The sequence below is a fragment of the Ammodytes marinus genome (genome assembly GCF_949987685.1).
Source record: "Ammodytes marinus genome assembly, chromosome: 12".
Classification (NCBI taxonomy): Eukaryota; Metazoa; Chordata; class Actinopteri; order Uranoscopiformes; family Ammodytidae; genus Ammodytes; species Ammodytes marinus.
In genome coordinates, this window is record NC_137216.1 from 20173497 (window position 1) to 20198494 (window position 24998).

At 38.8% G+C, this 24998-nt stretch overlaps 3 protein-coding genes across 4 annotated transcripts; 1 reads left to right on the plus strand and 2 right to left on the minus strand.

Moving 5' to 3' along the window:
* Positions 1 to 1119: 1119 nt before the first annotated feature.
* cfap91 (cilia and flagella associated protein 91) lies at positions 1120 to 10299 on the minus strand (the record flags this gene model as incomplete). The annotated part of the gene is made up of 15 exons (XM_080038482.1): positions 1120 to 1280; positions 1484 to 1575; positions 1679 to 1827; positions 6611 to 6832; positions 6921 to 7067; positions 7216 to 7287; positions 7383 to 7496; positions 7578 to 7711; positions 7830 to 8006; positions 8128 to 8285; positions 9058 to 9235; positions 9396 to 9571; positions 9671 to 9727; positions 9929 to 10009; positions 10166 to 10299. The coding sequence occupies 15 exons, from the start codon at positions 10297 to 10299 to the stop codon at positions 1120 to 1122; spliced, it is 2052 nt and encodes a 683-aa protein (XP_079894608.1).
* Positions 10300 to 14545: 4246 nt separating this feature from the next.
* On the plus strand, positions 14546 to 18347 carry LOC307258928 (cell surface glycoprotein CD200 receptor 1-A). Its single transcript, XM_080038612.1, has 6 exons — positions 14546 to 14696; positions 16582 to 16884; positions 17505 to 17765; positions 17922 to 18021; positions 18118 to 18160; positions 18261 to 18347. Exons 1-6 carry the CDS (start codon positions 14621 to 14623, stop codon positions 18327 to 18329), a joined length of 852 nt encoding a protein of 283 aa, XP_079894738.1. The 5' UTR covers positions 14546 to 14620; the 3' UTR covers positions 18330 to 18347.
* A 1506-nt stretch (positions 18348 to 19853) lies between these two features.
* LOC307258561 (uncharacterized protein) lies at positions 19854 to 23212 on the minus strand. Of its 2 annotated transcripts, none has more exons than XM_080038140.1 (5): positions 23114 to 23212; positions 22428 to 22569; positions 21737 to 21756; positions 21604 to 21644; positions 19854 to 21290 (listed from the first exon to the last, which is right to left on the minus strand). In XM_080038140.1, the coding sequence occupies exons 2-5, from the start codon at positions 22445 to 22447 to the stop codon at positions 21087 to 21089; spliced, it is 285 nt and encodes a 94-aa protein (XP_079894266.1). In that variant the 5' UTR covers positions 22448 to 22569; positions 23114 to 23212; the 3' UTR covers positions 19854 to 21086. The 2 variants fall into 2 exon arrangements, with proteins under 2 accessions (XP_079894266.1, XP_079894265.1); XM_080038139.1 differs by having other exon boundaries at positions 21737 to 21791.
* Positions 23213 to 24998: the final 1786 nt, after the last annotated feature.

A 24998-nucleotide genomic window follows, 5' to 3' on the forward strand; every position in this document is an offset into this window, starting at 1 on the left:
TGCTGAAATATCGTCATATAGGTAATTATGCTAATTAATGCTAATTATGCTATGCTACGCTAATTGCCCAACATATACAACTTAGCATCCGGCAGTTTCTACCTACTGGGGACCCATACTTTACATTTCTAACATAAAACTTTGGGGTACTCAACATGTCTGGGTTCACATTTTGGCAAGTAGACTATTAGGTGGGGGACATGACAATTTAAGTGTTCACGTTTCAGACGGACGGCACATCTTTGTTTTTAAATAAAGATGATAATAACAATATTAATTGAGACAAAATAAATACATGTAAAGAAAATAGTCGACTCTATCTAGCCTTCAATTAAGTTATGCAGGAGATGAGGAGAGACAGCGCAGACAAGTCTTTTATTTAATTCAAATGTGTTATTATTATCATTATTATTTTCACTTTATTTAATTTCATGTTTTTTTCTATGTTTTTTTCAATTCAGTCGAATTGTATGAGCTCGGGGAAGTTCCTGTCCTAGTCGCCTTCAAACCCTGGGGAGAAGACTTGCTGCTCCAGGTAGCACTACACAGTCACCAATCAGAACAGCCCCCAGCCCCTTTAGGAGGAGGCCTGTTCATTTGGGAGGGGGATACAGCTTGTATTTTATTTTAACATATCTTATGAAACAATAATAGGTTTACACATCCCTGAACAGAGTATCTCTTTTTGAAAATGTAATATAAAAATATGTTTTTTTAATCCTTATTTTTTCACCATGATAAAACTGTTTACATAATAGATGAATCCCAAAGAATTTCTGTTACACTATGTTTAACATAAACATTTAAAAATAAAAAACACTCAAAATGAGTAACCTTAATATTGAGACCCCTGAATCCTTCATACAGGCCTCAGTAGCGGCCAGATTCCCCAGATGGAGATTGAGCTTGTACAGGACTTGAACCCTGTGAGAAAATGTGGGATGATACTGTACATTACAGATAAAATGTGTAAGTAGTTATAACCAAAAGGCTATAATTAACCCATGAACCCACAATGCTTTTGAAACTCACACTTTAATATAATGAGTGGTCAACATATTAAGACATCACACTGCATCTCAGCACACTTCTGTTATTTTCAGTCCTGTCTTTACTCGATTAGTTTGAGTTTTCTTGGCCGACCACTTCCTCGAGGACTCGGTTTGAGGCTCTTTGGGAGGGACGGGTCAGCTGTGAGGCGCCCATAGCACTAGAATCCTCTGCAGCCCCCTGAATGATACTCCGAGCTGCCTGCATGTGTCTATGCTGCCTCTGGTGCACTGCGAGAGAAACACAAGATTAGACCAGTGAGCATGAGCCTCTGTCTTTTTTCCCTTTATCAATCAATTGTTTTATTTTGTTTGTTTACAACATATTCAGACATTTGGTGCCTTTTTGTGTGTGTCTGTAATTGCTACAACACGTACTACCTGCTCTACTACTATGATAATAATGTGTGAATACAAGGAAAGATTTCCCAAACCTCTTTTTCTCACACTGATCTTCTCGACCTCTGGGATAAGGAAACTGTACACCAACTCTGACACGATCTCCTCCGACTGAAGATTATCCCGGCTACTCACACACACACACACACACAAAAACAATTTGTTGAATATCCTCAGGTTAAAATTTCTAAATACAAAGCATAACCCGACATGCGAAAGGTATCCGTTACCTTTCCTCCATGGCATAAGCAATGTTGTTGACCTCCTTTGCCGTCCTGCGGATCTCCTCTCTAGCCTGCTGGTCGGCTGTCTGCTCCAAGGTCTCTAGGATGATGTCCTCCAGGTACAAATCCACTGTTTCCTGTTGTACCTCCACCACCTGTGACAGCATTACGGACACACACACACACACACACACACACACACACACACACACACACACACACACACACACACACACACACACAAACACACACATACACGTTAAGTATTAAAATGTGCACCACAAACACACACACACACACACACACATTACTCTTGTACTATCTGTTCTGCTCACTCATAGATTGGGCTGTGAATCGATTCCGCAACCCTGGGGTCACTATTCGATTCAAAATCGATTTTTAAATTCAAAACGATTCCAGATTCAAAATTGATTTCTGGATTCAGTTGAAAGGAGGATTTCAGGATCTACTCCAGTCTACTGTTTGCTAAGAGGTGTTGTGGCAAATTATGGCATGAGAGCAAATTAAAATCCATGTCTAATTTAACTTCATTTTAGTTTACTCTAATGTGAAGCTTGCAATGCATGTGATTTTAAGGCAAGTCAACATTACCAGCGGCAGCAAAATACATAGGGGAGAGTCGCCTAAGTTGTGCCGATGGGGAAGTTGTGCCACCCCTTGTTTCTAGAAAACCGTGGAAGAAATTGAAAATGTGACCACATATTTAAGAAGAGCCATCCATTTGACTCATCCTGTTAAGAAGGGAGACACAAGGAATAAGATTAAAGCACATTTAAGCTAAATAAAAGTTTTTTGCCTTTCAAAGTAACATTTCCATGATCAAGGTTTTTTGATTATTGTGTCCGATAGACAAGTTTGAAAACATTTGACACATGTTTTAGTGCTTTAGTATGCTACACTTTGAGTCTATACAGTTAGCACGATGTCAGCCCTAAACTGCTGCATCATGCCCATTATCCAAAATTCTGGGGTTGGGGTGATTTGTGCCAAAGGGCCTAGGTGAGTTATAAGTAAGTATGTAAGTAAAATGTATTTATAAAAGCACATTTATGACAGTTTAAGTAGGTAAACAATGAAGGTAAAATAACAATAACAAAAATAAAAGACATACAGCCCATACATCCACAAATATAAACAAAGATAGTAGTGCAGAGGTAAGATAGTTAATGGGGAGGAAAAAACAGGGTGTACAGATGGGTTTTGAGCCTTGATTTAAAGGCAGAAATGGAGGGGGAATCACATTTGTCAGGTGACAGTCACAAGCACGGAGCAACTAGTGCGAAGTACATTTCTGAGAGTTGTGCCAGTGGCATGGCTGTACGCTGGTCACCAAAAAGAAAGTGATTGTCTACAGTAGCTCAGAAGAGACTGACATCTCCATTCCACTTAACGACACCACTGATGAGAGTTCAGATGGACAGAAAGATGATAATGGTGACTTTGTCATTGTGAGCTTTGCAGGCAAAATCACCTAGATCTGCTAGGCCTTGTTTAAGAAAATTGACCTTAAATCTTTGTGAAATATTTACTTTATTTACTGTAAATAAACCTAAAAATAATAAGTAATTGTTTTATGGATTTGTCTTGCATTACAGTTTATGAGATATATATCAATGGCACAATTTACCCCATGGTATTCTCTCTTATGGCACAACTTACACCACACCATGGGCAAGTTGTGCCACAAGACAAAAAAAATTCCGAAAGCTATATTTCTTAAACAGTTTATTCCAGCTCCAAAGTTTGTATTGCCAGGGATGCACAACATCCTAAAATATATGTACATATTTGAGTTGGAGAAATAATGACATGTCGGAAATTTGTATTTGTACATTTTTAGTTGTTTTATTATTCTCACTTTAACAGATGAAAATAAACAAGTGAGATGGGAAAAATTTAGTTTTTTTATTTATATTTTTAATTCTGCATACTAATAGTTGACTAATAATAGCAAAACATATATATATTCTCATAAGAAAGACAAAACCTCACTTTTACTTTCGTAAACATTCAGGTTTAGGTTCTTTAACATTTTGGATTGACCGAGAGCACTGTAGTTGTTCAATAATAAAATTAATCCTCAAAAATACAACTTGCCTAAAAATGTTGCACACAGTGTAGGGGAGAACGGGGGAATCTGAGGCATTGGGTAATGTGAGCCACCCCCTGTATCTAGGCAACGGAAAACATTTGTGGTCATGTGAGATATATGTTTTCAAGCCCCTCTCATTTCCCCATGGCCCTGAAAGAGAGGACCTCATGGTGCTGTGGTAAGCATGTTTTTTTCACCAAAATAGGTATTTTGCATGTAAAAGTAAATGTTCTTGCTGTCAACTTAATCAACTGTTGTGCCAAAGCAAATGTATTCACGTAGAAAAACTTCTATCATACGTGTTGATGAACTACCAACATATGATGCTGATAACTGAAGAGTAGCCTGAAATGCTAAGAGAGGTAGTTTTTTCTCAAATTGTGGTGGTGGGGGAAAGTGAGCCAAATGCTGTGGGGGAAAAGTGAGCCAAATGCTGTGGGGGAAAGTGAGCCACTGTCTCACTTTCCCCCACCATGAGGCACAAGTTAAGTTTAGTCTTAAACATATTTTAATGTAATATTACATGACATATGTTTTATTTTAATTAGGGCTGTCAAAATTAACGCGTTAATGCAAGGTGATTCATTTCTGGAATTAATGCGTTCATTTTTTTAACGCATTTAACGCATGTGCAGAATGATCCGCCCCGTGCATCCCACCCGCTCTACACTACAGTCACTCTTACGCTGTGGCTGACCCAGGATCAGTAGCTGCGCACAGCCAAACATAGCAGCACGCTAGTCTATGTTTTAAACTACTAACCACGGACCTATAACTGCTGCTAACAGCCACGTCTGTGTCGCGGCTGGCAGTTGCTCTCGGAAGCAACAGGAGAAACATTCTGCTCCGTTCACGGGAGGAAACAAACGTCTGCAGTTTTCAGAGGTGTGTGTAGGCCTACGTGACAACAACGTCGGCTACACACAAACACACACACACTGTAGCGGAGGAAACTGGTGGATGTATCAGTACCGCGCTGATCTGCTTGTATCACAGGTTTCACTTCAGAGGTGTCGGCCAGAACAGCACTTATGGCCAAACACGTCAGACTATAAGCATGAGACTAGGAGAGGAGGAGTATGTTTTATCCGCTCTTTATTTTCCTTCTTTCACAGACACAGCAGCATAGATCGCAGGAAAAGAAACACAGGCTTAAACTCCGCTCGTGAGGAGACGTTACAACAGCTGTTGCGACCCGCGAATCGTGGCCCTTAATAACATGCATAAACTATAGCCTAATTTATAACAGCGATCGGGACTGCATGTAGGCTACTTACTCACTCACGGGTGATTCCCATAAACTCAAATAAACACGTTTCACATGTGGAATGATCGATTACTGCGGCAACGCTCACACATCCGACCGAGGGAGAAGAGAAAGGAAACTTACTAAACAGACTGACGTCACGGCAGCTAACTGACAGTTATCCACACTGAATAAAACACATCTTAACACACTGTAAAAATATCAAACACTAACTTATGAACTTTGGGGCCATTTGTACACACAGACACACGAACAAACTGCAATCAGGTTGTATTCAGGAATGCAAAACCATGGATTCACTCAATACATGCCATTATAGCCTATGCTATATTTGCTGAATAGAGACAGCCAAATTTAAGTTGGTTGTTTTAGTTGATTATAATTTATTTGCAGTAATTACACCATCATTTGGATTTTCAATGAATAAAAACTACATTTAAATGTATATATTCACCTTCTGTCCTTTATCTTTCAATTCATATAACAATATACAGAAAAAATGGTAATTTTTTGGGCCTATTTCGAATGGTAGAATTAATCGTGATTAATCGTGATTAATCCACGGAATCCCGTGATTAATCCACGGAATCCTGTGATTAATCTGATTAAAAATTTTAATCGTTTGACAGCCCTAATTTTAATGTCATACACATTGTAGAAAAGCCATCATGCCAAGGAAATACACCAGGAAGACGACCTGGGGCAACCACACAGAAAGAGCACCTTCTCATCTTTCCCTGTAACCTTCAGGGGTGGAATGTAGAGTAGGCCTAGTTGTAGAGTATGACAGGCTGATGTTATAATCCAGTTGGGTCTTCTCCTGTGTTCTGAGTACCAGGCTGTTCTCGCTGGTTCTGATTTTCCTATGCTTTGACCCCCACTTTTTACACTAGCTGGCTCTAAGGGTCCTGTGTTCTGACCCCCAGACTGTGTTCTAATCTAACTGGTTCTAGCTTTCATTTGAATCTTATTAAAACCTTTTGAATTATAATATGTTGTATTTGATTTTGTTCAGAGTTACTTTCAAGTGTTTAGAAAATGTGCTTTGCTTAATTGACCAAACCCCATCATTCTTTTACTAGTCCGACATTAGTTCTGGAATGTGTGGCTAGCTTTCAGGATTCTTACTGTTACAATATGTGTTGTTATGGTAGTTTCAGAGTGGAAAAAGTAAGTGGATCAGTTTACCCCACAGCTGGGGTAAAGTGAGCCACATGACAACTTTTTTTAAAACAATCATATTTTCACTGCCCTTTGTCTTGAAAAAATTCTGCTAATGCCAATTTCTAGGAAACATCCTGAATTAATGGGAAATGTGTAAATTTGAGTGATAAATTATTTTAGCTCGCTTAGAGGGGAGCAAATGTAAAAAGTGGCTCAGATTACCCCGTTCTCCCCATATATTTTTTTTTAAATGTATTTATTTTCTATTTTTAAATCGATTTTGGCGAATTATGAATCGACTTAAAATCGCAGGAGATAGGAATTGCGATTTTGACAAGAAATTGATTTTTTTCACCACCCCTTCTCGTAGCTTAAAATTTGAACGTGTACGCACTTGTCTGAAGATCTCGTCCTCTTCTCTGCGTCTGCGCTCCTCCACCTGTCTCCTGCCGCTCTCCTCAGCCTCTCGTTGGCGCCGCTCTCTCTCAGCCAGCAGTGTGAAGGCATGGATCCTGCGCTCCTCCTGAAGGTGAACCAACTCCTTGGACAAGGTGTTGAACAGGTGTTCTAGCTCTGCACCCACCACTTTAGCATGACATGCTTCTTCGTGAGAAGTCTAGAGTGGTTAGAAGAAAGTGTAATGAGATTGTTGGGAGTTTTTGTAATTTTTTTTGCATGTGAACGTGTCTGTGTGTTGTTTCTACCTTGGCATTATCTTTGTCCCTATGTTTTTTCAGGCTCATTACAAGCCCTTTGTCAGTTTTCTGAAGCTCCTGCTCTTCTCTCTGCAGGGCGTGGACTGTCCTCAGTTCCTGGATCAGCTCCAGATGGTTTTCCTTGCCCTTAAACATCTGTAAAACAACAGGTGCACACACACACACACACACACACACACACACACACGCGCACATGCACACACACATAGAAATTAATAGAGATGTCCTCTCAACTTGAAACACATGCAACCATTTCTGCTGACACCAGTAGGCATGTTCAGACCTCGTACTGAATGCTTCTTCCTCTCAGTAGCTTCTGCAAGTTGATGACTGCAAGCTCTGTGGTCTCATCCCCCTGTCGAGGGACATATTGATCAAAAACAGCAGCTATATATATATATTCAGGATGAAGAAGGACAGTGTCAATAAGAGTACGAGATGTCAGCTGACCTCTGTTGGCTCCTCCACTCTGGGAGTGACAGGACGAGGAGGAGGCTTTTCGTTCTTTGCGAGAAAACGCAGTCTCCGGATTGTGGCTTTCTTGATCTCCTCCTCCCTCAGGGCCTATGGAGCCACAACTGGTCATCCATGTGTCCAGAACTTTACTGATTTGCTAAATTATGATAATATATCGTTCAGCTTTACCTTGTATTTCTTCATCAGTTCCACTGCTCTGCTCACCGGGGGCTTGAACACCTTTATTGATCTGTTGACTTTGGGTCTCGTCACCTGTGGCTTGAGGACTGAAGGAGAGAGTCCAGCCTCTAGCTCTAGCAAACCTAAGACAAAGAGTTGAAAAGTTACCCAAACAATAGAGGGATACAGTTGTTTCTCTGAGGTACATTGAGAGACATTATCAGCTAAATTCTATTTGTCAAAAAACATTTAGAATCAGACCTTCATATGTGTCTAAGTAGTGGCTCTTTAACTCATTGTTGCGGGTGCTGCCGTTCTTTAGCGTGTCTCTGGGGCTCCGAGGGGAATATGTAGGAGATTCTGCGTAGTCTTTGACAGTGCCACGTCGCTCTAGCTTCCCCTCCACATTTCTCCTCTTCGCTTCTAGTTTCTTCAGCGCTACAGACAAAAGCATAATTAAGTTAAAAGGAGATGTATTAGAAGGAGGCAAACAAGGCCTTAAATAATACATTGATTATCTGGATATTGCGTTAGAACAGCGGGCAGTGGTTTCCCTTACACCTGACGTAGTCATTTTGAATCTTGTTGAGTTTGGCTTTCTTGTGTTTTTCGTGATTGGAATATATCTTGTGAAGTCTCTCGCTAGTGACTTCCCTCTGGGCGTTGTCTCTCTGCTTCAAGAGGTCCTTCAGCACAGTGAGACGGTGCTCTTGCAGCCTGGCCACCACACAAAGAAATAGACAGCATTGCAGAAGGGCTTGTTTTTACATGGCAAAATATAGCAGAGACATCAGGGGAAGGTTGACCAAAATAATAATATATATACACTGCATATATTTTGATGCCTTAAAGCTGGGGTGGAGAATTTGGTGAGAAAATAGCAGTTGGGATAGAGATTTGAAACCAAATACCTCAACCGCTCCACTTGTTCTCTTTGGTCCCTCCCCTATGGTCCCTCCCTGACACGCTCTACGTCAACAACGTCAACAATGCCAAAGTGAATGGACAGTCCCAACAGCCAATAAGAACAGAGAATCGTTTTTTTTTTTTTTTTTTTGGTCAAAGTGTACCGCTCATGTTGATTTTGACCAATCAGAAATCACATACCCCAACAATGGAAGAACAGCACCAACTCACTTTGCACCTCCAATAGCAAATTGTGTCCACCTGGGGGCAGCGGAAACCAGCTATGACCACAACACTGACAGTGACTGCACTGAATAACACTGCAGATGACAGCGGTAAGAGTGAACAAAAACTGGAATGTAAAAGGAGGGTAAAAAGCTTCTTAAAGCTGAGGGGTAACTTACAGTCGAGTGATTATACTCTGTGTGTTCATATTAAGCGACCCCTTCCACATTAACACATTTTGATCCATTGTTATTATATAAACAATACTTATAACAGCTGCTTTAAAGCTGATAAAGCAGTCTTTACATAAATAGAGAGGATGATTAAATAATAGCAGTTGAGGTGCAGCACCACTCACTTCTGTATTTCTCCTTCTCTGAACGCCCACTCTTTGGTCTCCATCTCCTCCATCATGCGTCTCCTTTTGTCCAGCTGACTGGCGTCATCCAATGGAGGAAGCGTTGCCTCCCAAGCCCGTTTGGCACGCGCTCGCTCTATCATTTCCACTTCTGCCAGGCCTGCAGGCAGACCACGGCCTGAGGGGAAACGTCATCAGGGAGGGTTAAATGTAACTTTCAAAGCTTAGCTTAGTTTTGAAATTACAACAAAGTAACAGATTAAGCTGGATATATTAACAAGGTTATTATACATTAATATTACAAGTAACTGGTTAAGATCTGAGGATTGCTCATGTACCCCAAGTCAAAGATGCAAGTTGCAGGAGCTCATAGGGAGATGTTCCTGATTTGACCACATACTGAGGGCTGTACGGGTCTGTCTGTGTTTCACTCTCCCTGTAGTCTGTCTGTACCCCCACAGTGACGTGGGTGGGCTGGTGAAAGGCTTGGTTCACAGCAGATACAAAGTCTTCTCTGAGGATACAAAAAGAGACTATGTACAGTCCACCAGCAAAAAGCGACAACAGAAAAAGGCTGGAAAATACAGAAACGCAAGGAACCTCTTGAACTTACTGCGGTAAAGCAAAAATCACATCGGGGGGAATCTGATGCAGAAAAGGAATCAGAGGGCTAAAGGGAACAAAAATTGAACATCAGATTTCAATATTAGATGTAGAAATTGGGGCCGCATGTCGGTATCTTTGGAAAACTGTCATAGTATTTGGTAAACTGTCATAGTATCAAGCAGTAGTAACAATCTCACAATGAAGTTTGTATGTTATTTATTGTAGTACATTCACAGCATTCAGAGTGTAGGCTATCTAATCAAACCGTTTAAAGTATTTCCAGCGATCAGCTCCGGTCACATGGCACTCCTCCCCTTTCAGGGATGACTGAGCATTTGAAATAACCCTGTCAAAGATGGAATGGAGAATCATAGTCACAAACTGACATATACAGTATGCCAAGCAACACAGATTATAGTCATAATGAGTAACAGAGTTAACCTTGAATTAAAACAAATTAACAACTACCACTCCTCATTAAATGTTGTCAGTTTTGTGTTACCCAGCCAACTGCTGCAGTGTGTCTTTGCGCTGTTCCGTGTGGCCTCGCCAGCGCCGATCGATAGAGACGGGTACTGGGTCTGTAAGCTCCAGGTGAACAGTATACCGTGGGTAGTGGTACAGGTTACTGAACATGGACCTAAACTCAGGCACTCTCATCTGATAAAGGCAAAGATAAATACTGTCAGCGAGTGCATTTTCACAGTTACAACTCACATACTATAGGCAATGGGTCATAGTTTAGTTCCGTTTCTAGTTTAACAGCAAAACATTAATAAGCAGAAAAAAAACTACATGTGCTATTATCTAATAAATGTTTTGAAAACTAATTTATATTTTGGTTAAAAAAAATTGGTTCAACACTATTCTGGAATTTGTTATGGATAGATAGAGAGATAGATACATACTTTATTCATCTCCCAAGGGAAATTGTATCATTGCAACAAAATAACAGGATCAAAAATCAAATGTCTGTTAAGAATTTTAAATGTGCATAGTCCACAGTTAGGGTAAAGTTTTAGAAGGATTTACCTTATACCCTAAACTACTGAAGACAACACCAGTGTTTACTCATAGATTAAGGCAAGTTATTTTTAATGCCACTGGGAATTAAATTAAAACCCAATTCAATAGAGAAAAACGAGATGTATTACTTTTTATTACCTGAGCCACGGGGCGACCGTGGCTCAGGTGGTTAAGCTGGTTGGCCAATGATCCTAGGGTTGGCGGTTCGATCCCAGCCCGGCCACTTGTGTCATGGTCGTTGTGTCCCTGGGCAAGACACTTCACCCACCTTGCCTCGTGTGAATGTGTATGACTGCTGTATGTTTGAGGTGGTGGTCGGAGGGGCCGATGGCGCTGAATGGCAGCCTCGCTTCTGTCAGTCTGCCCCAGGGCAGCTGTGGCTACTATGGTAGTTTACCACCACCGGTATGACTGTGTGTGAATGAATGGAACCTGGAACCCTGTAAGCGCTTTGAGTCACATAGAATTAAAAGCGCTATATAAATCCAATCCATTATTATTATTATTATTACTTTGGGTTAGGGGAAATGTTGCATGACTTTTGGTCCAGTGAAAAGTAAGTAAATGTTTTTTCTTGTTTTTTTCTAGCCTATGTTATTTTACTTTTGGTCATTAAACATGCCAATCAAAATCAGTGAATATCTCCTCACAATATGCATTGTGTGTGCACCGAAAATAAAAATAAAAACTGGTATGTAAACAAAGGGACCGGGCGGCTTTGTTCACATTCCCTTTGTTTACATACCAGTTTACAGAGCCTAGGCTGTGTATTCGCACAGCATTATTTTCCAGAGCACACACAGTACAGACAGGTTGCAGATTGTGAGGAGATATTTAATGCTTTTGACAAAGTGGAATGATTTGTCAACACACATTCTCAAGAATGACCTAGTATGCCTTTAAAATACACAAAACCAAATCATAAAAACATATTTATTTATCATGAAATGTCACTTAAATGTCGTGTTATACCATGCTGGCCTCCGTATTACAGTAACTTCAGAGGAATTTGTCAATTATTTTGAAAAAATAGATAGGCAGGCTAAACTACTACACACTATATTGAGTTCTTAAATTTCAACGTTAAGAAATACAAATGTACAGGTTTTTAATAAAATCTTAATTCCATCTGTCTCGATATTGTTTAGACTTTTGACAAATAAGACATTTTAGTACCAATAAGGCCTTATTTTTGGATGAATAATTAAGTGCCTTTGTAGCAACACAACATAGTGGGACCTTTATAGGTCCATGAGTGGGACAGATATGGATACATACCAAACGGTCACTGGAGGCATATGCTCTGAGGTTGGACCTTGCATGGTCTTCCACCGATGACACTGTGTAAACTGGATCTGTGGCAAATAGTTCAGTTGAAGTCAACCAAAATGAGCTAGCAAGTAGTAGGCTATTCAAATGTTATCAAGCGTAGCTCTAACTTTACTTACCATACAAGTGGTCATATGCCCGTTGCGGCCTAACAACTTTATTTGCATCAGTTTTCCTAGGAATTGTGCGGGTGACAGATACACTCATTTTTATATATGTAAGCTAAAACCCCGTTTTTGCTACGAATTTCCGTCGCAGGAAGCGATAGCAACGACCTCTGTGGTACAATGTGTAACCATGGCGACCGTAAACTGACTGAGAGTGGAAGGGATTATTTCGGGCGTCCTCTCTATTCATTTAGCCCCATAAATAGGCGGCGACTGCCAGGGTAAATGGCTTTTGATCTCAGAAGATTGACAACTGCGTTTGACTCTATGTGAAAATATGTCTTTCCTTGATAACAAAAAAATATATGTATGTAGCCTATATTAAACTACGACTCCCAAGAATCCCTTCGATAAGAATCATCCAATCATTGATCGTATGCCTAGGTCGCATCCTTGGGTCGCAACGGGACCGTTGAAAAAAAAAAGATTTCTTAGAAATAAGAGGGGGATGATTAAAACCAATGGACCATGCAACAAACATGTTGTTGCAACACACACACACACACACACACACACATAGGCCTACACACACGCACACATAGGCTAGCCTATATAAACATAATATAGCCTAGGCCTATAGCCTAAGCATAGCCTAGCCTATAGGCTACTGTCTAGCCTGTATAGGCCTATTTATTGTTGTAATCTTCTCATTATTTATTTTGTACACATTTTCAGCAGTCACTTAATTAAAATCCTATCATAGACTACATATAATAAGACATGGTTTCACTCCTTACATCACTTTCTTTAACCCTCAGGTTAGGCTATATTTTTAAGGCAGCCAGAGGGTTATGGGTTGATCCTGACATCAACAGGAAGTCAGTGTTATCAAGAGGAAACACAGCACACCCATAAATAGGCTACGCACAACATGTGGCACAGAGGTTATTTTTCTCCTCCAAAATGTCCCTAACTTCATCTTTTCTTGTTTCTATTTTTTTCTTTTGGCCCTTTTTTGGATTTGAGGAACAACTTTGCAACATTACTTCACATTTTTGAGGTCTTGCAATTGTGTGTGTGTGTGTGTGTGTGTGTGTGTGTGTGTGTGTGTGTGTGTGTGTGTGTGTGTGTGTGTGTGTGTGTGTGTGTGTGTGTGTGTGTGTGTGTGTGTGCGCGCGCGTGTGTGTGTGTGTGTGCGTGTGTGTGTGTGTGTGTGTGTGTGAGGGGGTGGGGGGGGGGGGGGCCGTGCCAAGTGTGCCAGCTCACGGTCAGCTGTAAGGCTGTTCTTCTTTTTCTGAGCTGATCTCAAGAATGGAGAAAAGGCTTGTTATATTATAGATAACTGATCCCCTTCCTCTTATTAATTTTTGAAAAACAGGACATTCAAATACGTTTTGACAGTTTTTTTCTGTGGCATACACAGGCACATAAGTGAACCTGCACTCTCAGATCTGATATGGGGCAGTTAATGTCCGTATGTCTCATTGCAGCACCTTCTCATAAACCACAAACTCTGCATTGAGATTGCAGACCATAATCACATACAACATCTACAAAATGCATTGATGTCAGCTTGTCTGCAAACCAGATATGGAGTCAGTAATAACGCCCCCACTTTTATGCCTCATAAGAACCGCATTTGAATTCTGATTGTGTAAACCCTTACACAGCAAGATGTTATTCCACCAGAAGATATGAGACCACAACCAACTGCTCCTGTCAAACTACACTTAGAATGAAATATTTCTTCTGAAACCTTTAACAACATTGCACCCAGTGACTATAGTTTATCACCTAAAACCATGGACATATGCCTAAAACCTAGTTCAGTACAACAACCTTGAAAGTGGTTTATACAGTTTGTGCTGCTGCTTGTGTCACTTTGAGAGATGTTGTTCACACTTTATAAACCCGTGAGGGTTGTTGTATAACACTGCATTAGTTTGACATATTCTTACCCCATACCAAGGCAATAATATAGAGTAAGGCTATCATTCAAAGCCACGGTGGAGTATGTGAACGATATGAAAGCAGAGGCATACATTGAATGTGATGTGTCCGCTTTATAACATTGTCTATGTTGGAGGTTATGGTTCATACACTGCTTTCAAAGAGGATGATCATGTGGTTTGCAAGAAATGAAACTGCAGCTTCTTGTCATCCTGTGTGTGGGAGAGAGAGGCAGATTGTTGTATGGAAAAAGCTGTGGAGAAAGGCAACAGAGAGAAGGAGGGAGGGATTTGTTTGTCACATGTCTTAAGTGTCTCTACAATGAGCTGAGTGGAGGAATATTTTTAGTTTATCTTGATGGGGTGAAGAACCCGCTTCAGTCAAACCCTGAGCTCATTGAGCCTGAATATAAATGGCGTAAATTATTACATTGGAGTAAATTACATGATAGCTCTGACGATTTAGGTAAAGACTGTAGGTTTTTCTTACTAGTGTGAGAGGTGCCGTGGTGGCTAGGTTGCGGAGGACCTTGAAGACAACTCAAGATGTGGGACATGATGTGGATTTATGCCGCAATCATCATCTCGTTGTCGGAAGCAAAGAGTCTGGATCGAGCATCAGGTTTGAACATTAACACATTTACTTGCATATGGTTTTGGTTCCAAATATTTTGAAGTCTTGGTAAAGTAAGCAGTAAGAAGTAGGTACAGAGAGATTATTATTATTTATTATTTATTATTTATTATTATTATTATTATTATTATTATTATTATTATTATTATTATTATTATTATAATAATAATAATTATTATTATTATTATTATTATTATTATTATTATTATTATTATTATTATTATTATTATTTTTAAGCACAAGTCCTTCAAAATAATTACCTCATAAATAATTGCCTTGCTGGATACAGAGCAATATTTTTAAGTTACTACAAATACAATATAAAGCAGTAATTTATTTCATACAGTATTTTGTTCACAATGTGTCCTTGTGATATTTTATACTACTGTAAATATGAAAGGAGATAGTATGCTGTTAACAGTCAATGTTACTCAAATATCAAACAGCCATAACCATATACTGTAGTGAAGTTCATTACTGTGCAAACTGAGACATGACTGTACTATGTAGATGAGTAGTAAACTGTAAATATAAGTGTTTAGCCGATCTGAGATTTACAGTATGTTATGTTGTTGTGGTGTGACTCAAGTTGTAGACAGTCAGTGGAAAGAACATGAGTGGAGGTGGGGTAATGCAGACTTTAACAAGGGAGGAAAAAATATACCATCACAGATATGTGAAAATGTTGCCCTACATTTTACTGAGCAAAAAGCCTCACTCTTCCACTTGTGTTGGAGCTGGAAATCATGATTTCAGATCAGGGTAACACTATGATGCAGCTTTTCTCCACTGTGGGGTCTGTCAAAAGGTGGAATAGAAACTGTGAGATGAGATCTGTGGTTTGACATGTATGGGGTTTTACACCTGTCGGAAGTAAACAATTCTTCAGACCACCATAACAGTCAGCAGGAGTCAGCAGTTTACGTCAGCCAATGAACCCTGCCTTTTCCAATTGATATAGGAATAGGATAGGAATGTTGTTACTGCACCTCAGTTTTTGGTCTTTGGTATTTTCGACATTAGCAAATGCGTCCGTGATTTAGCCCTCCTGAAATTGGTCCTGTCAGATCAGTTTTAATTTACTAACTAACTTCCGAACTAACTAACTAAACTAAAAACAACTAAAACACAAAGCACCATGATTGTACCTCTGCCGACCACACACTTAACAATGAATCACCAACTGTCACTGTTTTACTAACCATTCCCCTCACATTCACCTCCAGCTCTCTCAGGGATTACCCAAAGCACCGCAGTCAACTCCAGCAATACCAGTAATTTGGAAAGTAATTATGAAAGAGGCTATACCAAATGTACGTCCATGATTTTACAACTTTGTTTAAACATATGAAAATGTAAAACTATTGTCTCTCAGTAGATCTTTAAACTACATGTTTGTTTGTAACTGACTTTTCTTCTTTTTATTCATTCTTTTTTTTCTTTACATTCTTTATCCACTATAATGGCTAAGAACATTTCCTCATGAGACTTACACAGCATCTTTCTATAAGGGGATATTTTATTGTTGGTAATAAGCAACTATAATATTTATTTTATTTTATCATTTCTAACTTGATTTTATTCTGTAACGCTTCATACCTAAAGTTATATCTGTCTCCTTGCTGTTCATAGTTTATTTTATTTTATTTTATTTCAATTTACTTAATTTTATTTCATCTAATCTTATCTTATCTCATTGTCCATGCCGCATGCAGATTTAATATTTTCTTTCCTTTTAGTTTTGCATGTTCTTTTTGTGTATATTAGGCCATGCACATGATCACTAATAACAGAATAAACCCTAACCATTTAATCAGCAAAATCATCACTGTGTGAGTGCAAAAAAATACAACTATTCTTTCATTGTTTTCAGTTGTCAGAAATCTAACCTTCAACCTGGGGAGTGAGGCTAACCTGACATGCAGCGATAAAACATGGAATGAGACACTTTTTGTTTTGTGGAAAATAGAATTGAAATCCAAATACTGTGAGGTGAACTTTGCCAGTGGCACAAGTGGAAACTCCTGCAATGATGGAAAGTCACTCCGAAACACATCCAGCGGTCAGTCATACCTGCACATCCCAAACATCTCAGATAATGATGTGGGTGTCTACAATTGTGAGTTGGTTTACACGGGAGGAAACGATGATTATAAGATCAACGTGGCAATAACAGGTAAGACTTTTCTCCTCACAAGGACAAGTGACTTTGAAAACCATGTCATCATCTAAATCATACTAACAAAAAAAAATAGCACTTTCTGCTTACATCTAGTGTCATATTTTGCTTCAGATAGTAATTGTTTGCCCCTGGACGTTACTGTCAATAATTGTAATCTAGAACAATTTCAAGTTCATGTTAGATATTAGGGTAACACTTTACAATAAGGGTACATTAATTAACTGTTAATAAATGCATACTAAGCATTTACTCATCATTAACTAACCCTGTATACATGCTTAGTAAATGCATAATAAGCATTAGTTAACAAAGCATAGTCAATGTCTAACCAAGTATAACTAACCATTAATTACTGAGCATTAACATTTAGTTAATGCTTAATAAGCAGTAGTTAACCGTTAACAGTTAATTAATGTACCCTCATTGTAAAGTGTTACCGAAATGAGGAATTTTAAAATAAAAAAAACTTGGCAAAACAAAATTAAAAGTTTGTTATTTGCACATTTAGGTACTTCTAGGTGTGAGTGTGTAAAACATTTTTTTTTTTCTTCTGTGATCCGGTTTTGGTTATTCGTCGAATCTCATTTCTTCTGTTTTGTTCTTCCCTGACTCAGTTCCTCCGAATACATTGTTGTGGTTAGAACAAAACGACAAGATGGCAGTTTGCAGAGCTGAAAGAGGAAAACCTGCTGCCAACATCAGCTGGAGTCACGTGGGAAACGTGTCCACTGCGGAAACACTTGACTCAAATGGACTTGTCACGGTAGAGAGTCGTCTGGAGCTGCCTGAGGGAATGGATCTGCAGAACCTGAGCTGTGTTATCAGGCACCCGTATTGGCAAGGGGAAAAGATTGTGTCTCTAAAATCCCCAAAAGGTCAGGCTTTTGAATAGAAGATAGCACAAATTAAATGATATAAGCTTTGTGTTCCCCACAGAGCTTACCAGGGGTTATATATTAGCATGGTAATTTTGACTTTTTAAACAGATTTAATGTGTTTTATTAACACATCTCTATCATTCTCTCTCACAGCAGGTTATCTTCCTTTTCTGTGCATTGCTACTGTTGTGGTAATTCTTTTGTCTTTGGCATTTGGCATATTTTTTGCAAAAAAGAAACTTCTAATGATGAGGTAAGATTTTTCTATTGAATAAAAAATGAATGACAGTGGCTAGAATTGACTTTTTTGTTGAGTGACAGCTGGTTTGTGTATCCACCTTTCTGCCAGGCGATGCGAGCAGTCTGTCATCTCGCCATCCAAATCTCCTTCGGTAGGTATTCTTTACTCACTCAGTCAGCGGGTTATAGTTCTGTGTATTTTGCTGCACATTGTAAAGTTTTCTTCATTGCAGCCTGTCTGTTTCTTGTCAGATAGAGGATGTGGAGGAAGTGGAGCCCTACGCCAGCTATATTCAACGTGTGAACTCTATCTATAACTGATCTGCAGTTTTTTTTCACATAGAATGTATATGACACATACTGGGAGCAATGCACATGGCCGCCTCTTGTGAAAAACTGATGGCCTTGAAACCGAGAAATAGTAAAAAAAAAAGAGATGAGAGTGAGATGAAAGACTTCCGATGAGACAGGGAAGCCTCTCAGTTTTATTCCGTTCTATGTATCATTTTGCTGATGGAACAGGGGATGTACCCAATGGCACATACTGGCTCCCCTATGCAGCCCACTACTCCTTGTGTGGTGCCATGTAGAACATTAATAATGACTACAAATGCACAAATCGCTGGATTGGAAAGAGTACTGTCTTCAACGCACACAGACTACAGAACATACTAACAAACTAACAGGCTTATGATTTTGTCACAAAAAAATACATAAGCTGCAATTACTTGATAATGATGATTGATGATGATGGTTGCTACACATATTTATAGGTTGACTATAAAGGTTTCCTCAACTTCTTATCGATTCTTGCTGGAATTGATCCAGTAAATGTGTCACGTAGAAAACACGTAATGTGTAGGTATTGTTGTCATGTCTTAATGTATAATAATGTAACTGTGTTTATTAAAATGTCATCTCAACAAAATGATCGTATTGTAGCTTAACTCTGCAAAAAAAAAACACAAAATAATATATTCAAAAAGAATAGATTGAATTAGGATTTTCCATTGCTGTTAATGTGTCAGTAGTTACAAACACTGACCCACAACCCACAGTTTAAAAAAAACCCTAAGCATCAGGTTTACTTTTTATCAATTGTGGACATTTGGGCCCTTGTTTGATGATTATAATCACAGGACCATTCAAACAGATATGTGGCTTTTCATTTCTGAAGAAAGTGATCACAAGGAAATTAAATTGAAAATGGAAAGGTCTGTTCTGCCATCTATTGGTGGAGATCAGAACACAGTCTATCATCAGGATCATCATATCAGTCCATGTTGAGCTGTCTGAACAATGGCAAAAATATGGACTTGAATCAAAAACTGCAAAACAGTGAGGTTTCACACTATTTTGAGTTTGTCACAAAAGTGCCCACACGGACATTTAAACTTATTTTATTATTTATTTTGCTGTAATAATTTCTCCTATTCGTACTGGTTATTAACAAAAGCCGTCCAAATGCGCCTCCAATGTTAGTGTTCAGGGACAAAATTCACAGTCCCCTTATACTTTTATGTTCATATTCTGCTTTTAAATTGCAGGCTGAAACTATAATTCATCTTATACCCTCACAATGGGTGTACGATGTTGGTTACAACAGAATAGAGGAGAAAAGTGGTACCCTGTAAACCTTTAATAAATAAATAAAAAGATCATTCAAACCACAATGAACTCAACATTGCACTACTATGTTATGTGCTTCCAGTCAAATATATAAATAATAATGTACACATTTGCATTTACAGAACTTGAAAATATATATTTTTTAATTGATAGTATTTGAGGTGTGAGCAGTGATCCTCAGGAGCACAATGCTGATAAATGTACATGTTGTGGACAAAATTCTTAAAAAAACAAACAAAAAACATTCTTCTATCATTCGATAGGTGGCATTGGCACAAATTGCACACACAGTTTTGCCACTTTATTGTGCAAACAAATGTGTATTTTTCGCTTTTTGGTAAAGACTTGGTGTGGAAGGTATGCAGGGTTACGTGGTGGCAACTGACACTTTGATTAAAGGTGGAGCAAAGCTTTGGCTGTTTCAATGAAAACAGGCAACAGATAAAGATCAAACAGCAGATGTATTCAAATCAGCCAGCATGACTACGAAGTCATTGTGCTTCTTCGGTGTTCCCTATCTGTTCAAAGGGTTACAGAGCTGATCTTCTATACATACACATACACCCCCTGAAAGCTGAGAGTATACACAGTGAGAAAACCTAATCTGAAAACAAAATGTTCAATGCATATGTTATATGCAATTTGACAAATAGTAGTTTTAAGTTTGTCACTTGATCAGGTCTACGTAACCCTAACAGTAGTTGGTAAGATCTGGGTTCACTGTGCTGTGGACGTTGCTGCTCCTGAAGAAGTTCAAAACAAATATACCCTTGAGTGCACAAGTGACAAAAATATTCAAGCCCAAACACAAAGCTACTAATTCAGCATACTAACCATTAAATATACAGTGTTAGTATGGGTGACATACTCAAATGTAAACCTACTTCCCCATTTATTATCAACAGGAAATGACAATACATGCAACATTAATTGTCAATTGAACTTGACATAAATATAGGCAATCAGAACGATTTTACCAATGCAGAAACCACATACAATTCAGGTCATGGTGTAAGGTCAGAAGTTACTGAATTTACCATTTTGGAAGTGCTGCCATATTTGAAGATGCTCAGAAACACTGCAAACATATTACAGCCACATACAGACTTGTTGATCCCAGATAATGTGCTGATGGAACCCAGGCATGTGAGACTAAATCACTACAGATTCTTCAACTGAGGTTGATTTCTTATTTTCTTAAATGTTCAAATGTAAGTGTAAGTTTTTCAACTTCAGCTTCTGTTGACTGTTGATGTTTTTTGCTTTGTCAATTTGTGAGTTTCTTCATCAAAGATCAAAACTTCGGTTGACAGTTCAACTGGAAACTTGAACGTCAAACAAGTTCTTGGAAGCCATTACAAAAAAATAAGACAAGTCCTGTTTGTGATTTCATCTACTATAGTCCCTTGGCTTTCAATAGACTGAATGAGCTCCTCCTCTTGTTCCTATTTACCCCATGAGTACATAATCGTCGTCACATTCGTCCTTAGCTGAGCCCTGAGACCATGCCTGAGACTCAGGTTCAGGCGGTCGAAGCGCTGCTGGAACATTAATTGTTGCATAGTCACAATCATCATCAGGGGCGGCTCTGGTTCTTCTCGATCCTTTGGCAGGGCCGAGGTCAATGGAGGCATATAATACGTCCTCGTTAGGCTGTCATGAGATAATACACAGGTTATTTAAGTTACACATAATTCATTAAACCTTTTTCATACAGTGCTACTGCAAGCGGCATGTTTTCTGATGTGGTCAGTGGTTATGACTTCCTGCAGATTGAAAAAAAAAAAGAAAAAGAAAAACAGCCCCGCAGTTTCAGTAACACCATGCCTCAAACAAATGTTCACCCAGTATGTAAATCTAATGAGGCAGCACCGCTATCACACACAAAGAAACATACTCATGTCCTATGAATAGCTGGAATTGATAACCATGAATATGCAACACAAATAGACGTGGGCAGGCCTACCATGTTATCTCTGATGCTTGTATCATGTAGTGCAGGATTACCTAAAGAGAAAATGTAAATACATTAAATGAAGCAAAGCTATGAAGTTTTTACATGGTGTATATAATACATACAATTATAAAAGTAGCTTTACCTTTCCTTTTCTTCTTTGTCCTAATGGATAGAATACATTGAAATGATGAGACCACCTATCGGACACAATACTCTGGCTCAACATTAAACAGTGTCCCACAGAACAGTAAAGTACATTAGTGAGACGGACACGAAGAGACTGAAAATGTTAATTGTACCGTGGAATAAAAGTTGCAACAGCTTTTTAGAGGTGTAAGTTTTACACTACAGCAGAGTTTCCTCGATAGCTTATCTGATGACAATGTACAACGCAACAGGGAACACTTTAAATATTCTTTCAACTACAGTAACATGGGCTATGTCATTGCCCAACTGTCTTCTTGTCCCCTTAGTGAAAATCTCACGTGTTGCACTGCTTAGCTGCTATACATTTTGTTTCCCCTATTTTTGATAAGACACAGGATGAAACCAAGTCTATTCTTAGCAGGTAACCACTATTTCCTTGCTGAAGCAAATGGAGAGGCTGCTTGCAAAGGGGCCAAGATGCAATATTGTTTCATTTAAACAAGGGCCTTCACGTTTTTATATGGTCTTTCTTGCCCACATTTTCTTGAAATGCATCACTCAAGTTTCTTGTATACAAAGCAGTTTCAGATGAATTTTAGAATGCAATTATCACATTCTGAAAAAATAAATGCATTTTGGCATTTGAGATTTACCTCAACTATGTAGATTTAAGGATGATTTCTTACCGTGAAGTGCAGTTTCCCATGATGTGCCTACGGACTCTGGTTGTTCACAGAGTATTTGTCAGCAGGTGGCAGGTAGCAGCGCTTGGTTGGTTAAGAACAACCCTAAGTCTGTCACTGCATGTGATAGTCACTGATCTCCCTGCTGCGGTCGAAGTGCAAACATGCCACAGTAGAGAGAGAGATTGATGAGAAAGAGAGACAGATAGAGAGAGATGAGAGAGAGAGAGAGAGAGAGAGAGAGAGAGAGAGAGAGAGAGAGAGAGAGAGAGAGAGAAGGGAGTATACAATGGACTTTTTGTGTGTTATTTTGATTTCCAGTGAAAGATTCTAACATTTCAAAAACACAAACTTCAAATACATTAAAGAGTGAGTTCAACCAAATCATACAATCAACAATAATCATCCCCAACGATTTTTTAAGAAAAACATTTTTCCAGTAAAAAACTGTTTGCAGTGTTAGTCTCAAATCAAGTCTATCAAAAGTAAAACACCACATTTTATTCGCCAAATGTTTTTTGGCTATTTTGCCTTCATCATGGTGATATCTCAGGCTGTTTCCAGTTCCCTTGTTTAGCGTGTAAGTAGATCTGCCCCTTTAGCTGTTATTTTTTGCTCCTGTTGCTGCGTTGTCTCATTTGCATGATTGTGCAAATTTTCTTGATGAGTAATATGAGGAAGTCGCTCACTGTTTTTCCACTTTAGTGGGAAGTCCAGTTGACATCACAAACTACACATTCATCGAACGTAAAAATAGACCTTTGTTGATGTAAATCGTCTCATGCAAAATTCAGTGAAATTAGTTTTCCATGTATTCATATGCAGGAGACATTATTACTGTGTTATGCACTGGAGGGCGCCGTTGAAGCAATGTGGGTGATTCACAAACCACTGAACAAGAACATGCCCATAGACTGCTATATAAGGAAAAGTGTCCTATTACACCATCTACTGGTTACATTGAAACAAACAATAAATAAAAAACATCTTTACTTTACACTCATTAAAAGCACAGCATGTCTGGTGAGAATACACAAGACAATGCACTCCATCCACATCCTCCAATCATCCACACACGCAATACAACAAATAATGATTATGTATGTGTATTATATAGTCCTGTATTGAAAAGTGTTTGTGCAATCCACAGATAATTCAGGTGATTTCACTTCGGCACACTTTTAGTTCGATAAAAGATTGGATAAAAGAAGCGAGCAAGCATCTCATTGTTCCCTGAAGATGGTGAGAAGAAACAGGCAGCCTCCTGTGCTCACTGCTGACCAATGTTAGCTGCGTATAGATTGTTTATTGTGGTTTTACATTTTCAGTTCAAATGGATTTTCTAATCTCTAACAGGAATGACATACACCCAGGGCCTCAGTCTGACATTGAAGCCATGGATTACACATCTTCCTGCTGTGCTGCTGAGACACTTTAGGACAACATTGTTAAGTTGTTGGTTAAGAAGACGAATCTGAGCACATTACAATGGTGATCCCCAGTCCCCCTGACACAACATGTACTTTAAATAACCTTAATAACTATATGTTTCAGTTTTTATATTACATCTAACTGAGCAAATAAATGTTTCTGGTGAAACCCTAACCCTAACCCTAAAGTGTGCACATTGAGAACTGTGTTGTTTCCTACAAACACACACACACACACACACGCACGCACGCACGCATACACACACACACACACACACACACACACACACACGTGCAGGATGGTCTTTGAATGTATGTATATGTGTAGGTGGGTCAGGAAGTGGTTCGCTTTGTCACAAGTGAAGTGAGCCTATGCAGCCACTACAGTTTAAGATTATCAGTGAGATCTCTGCTCCTGAACATGTCTATCCTCATGGACAGACCGCCAAACACCTATCTGCTGATATTTTGCTGTTTTACATTTGTCTGCGTCTATGGAAGAGGTCAAGGTAAGCCTCCACACTGTTATCTTGTGATAGGACTTTGAAGAGAGCATGATAGGATATTAAGACAGATAGATTGAAGTCATTAACTGCATGAACAAGGGACAATAGTAAGGCTTTACATTAAAGGCAGTGAATAACATATTTATTATTAAGTATATGAGGTATAAAGAAAAAAACATATTGGGTACCTATATTGTATGTACAGGGGTAGATGACAAGAGGTTAGGGAGTTTTTTTTTCAATTTAATCACCATGGCATCTATAAGTAACAGTAACTATTAATCAATTAACTCTGTAATAAGATGGGAAATGGTCAAAACAGGTTGAAATTGCATACATATTTTTTTCTATATATATATATTTAAGCAAAGATGATCTTTTATGTCCTGTCATATCAGTCATATCATAATTAAAAATAAAGGAGTCACTTACTCTTACACTTGAAATGTGTTTATCTTAATTTACTGTATTAAGAGATATTTTTCTGTTATATTGTATTAAATCCCAAAAAGATGATTTTTTATTTTTTTTAGATGTGCTTCCACCATGTGAAGTTGAGGTGTTGGTCCGGAGAGGCACAACATGGAAAACTGCCCCACAACAATCTTTGACAGTCCACTGTCGTATCAAACACTGTG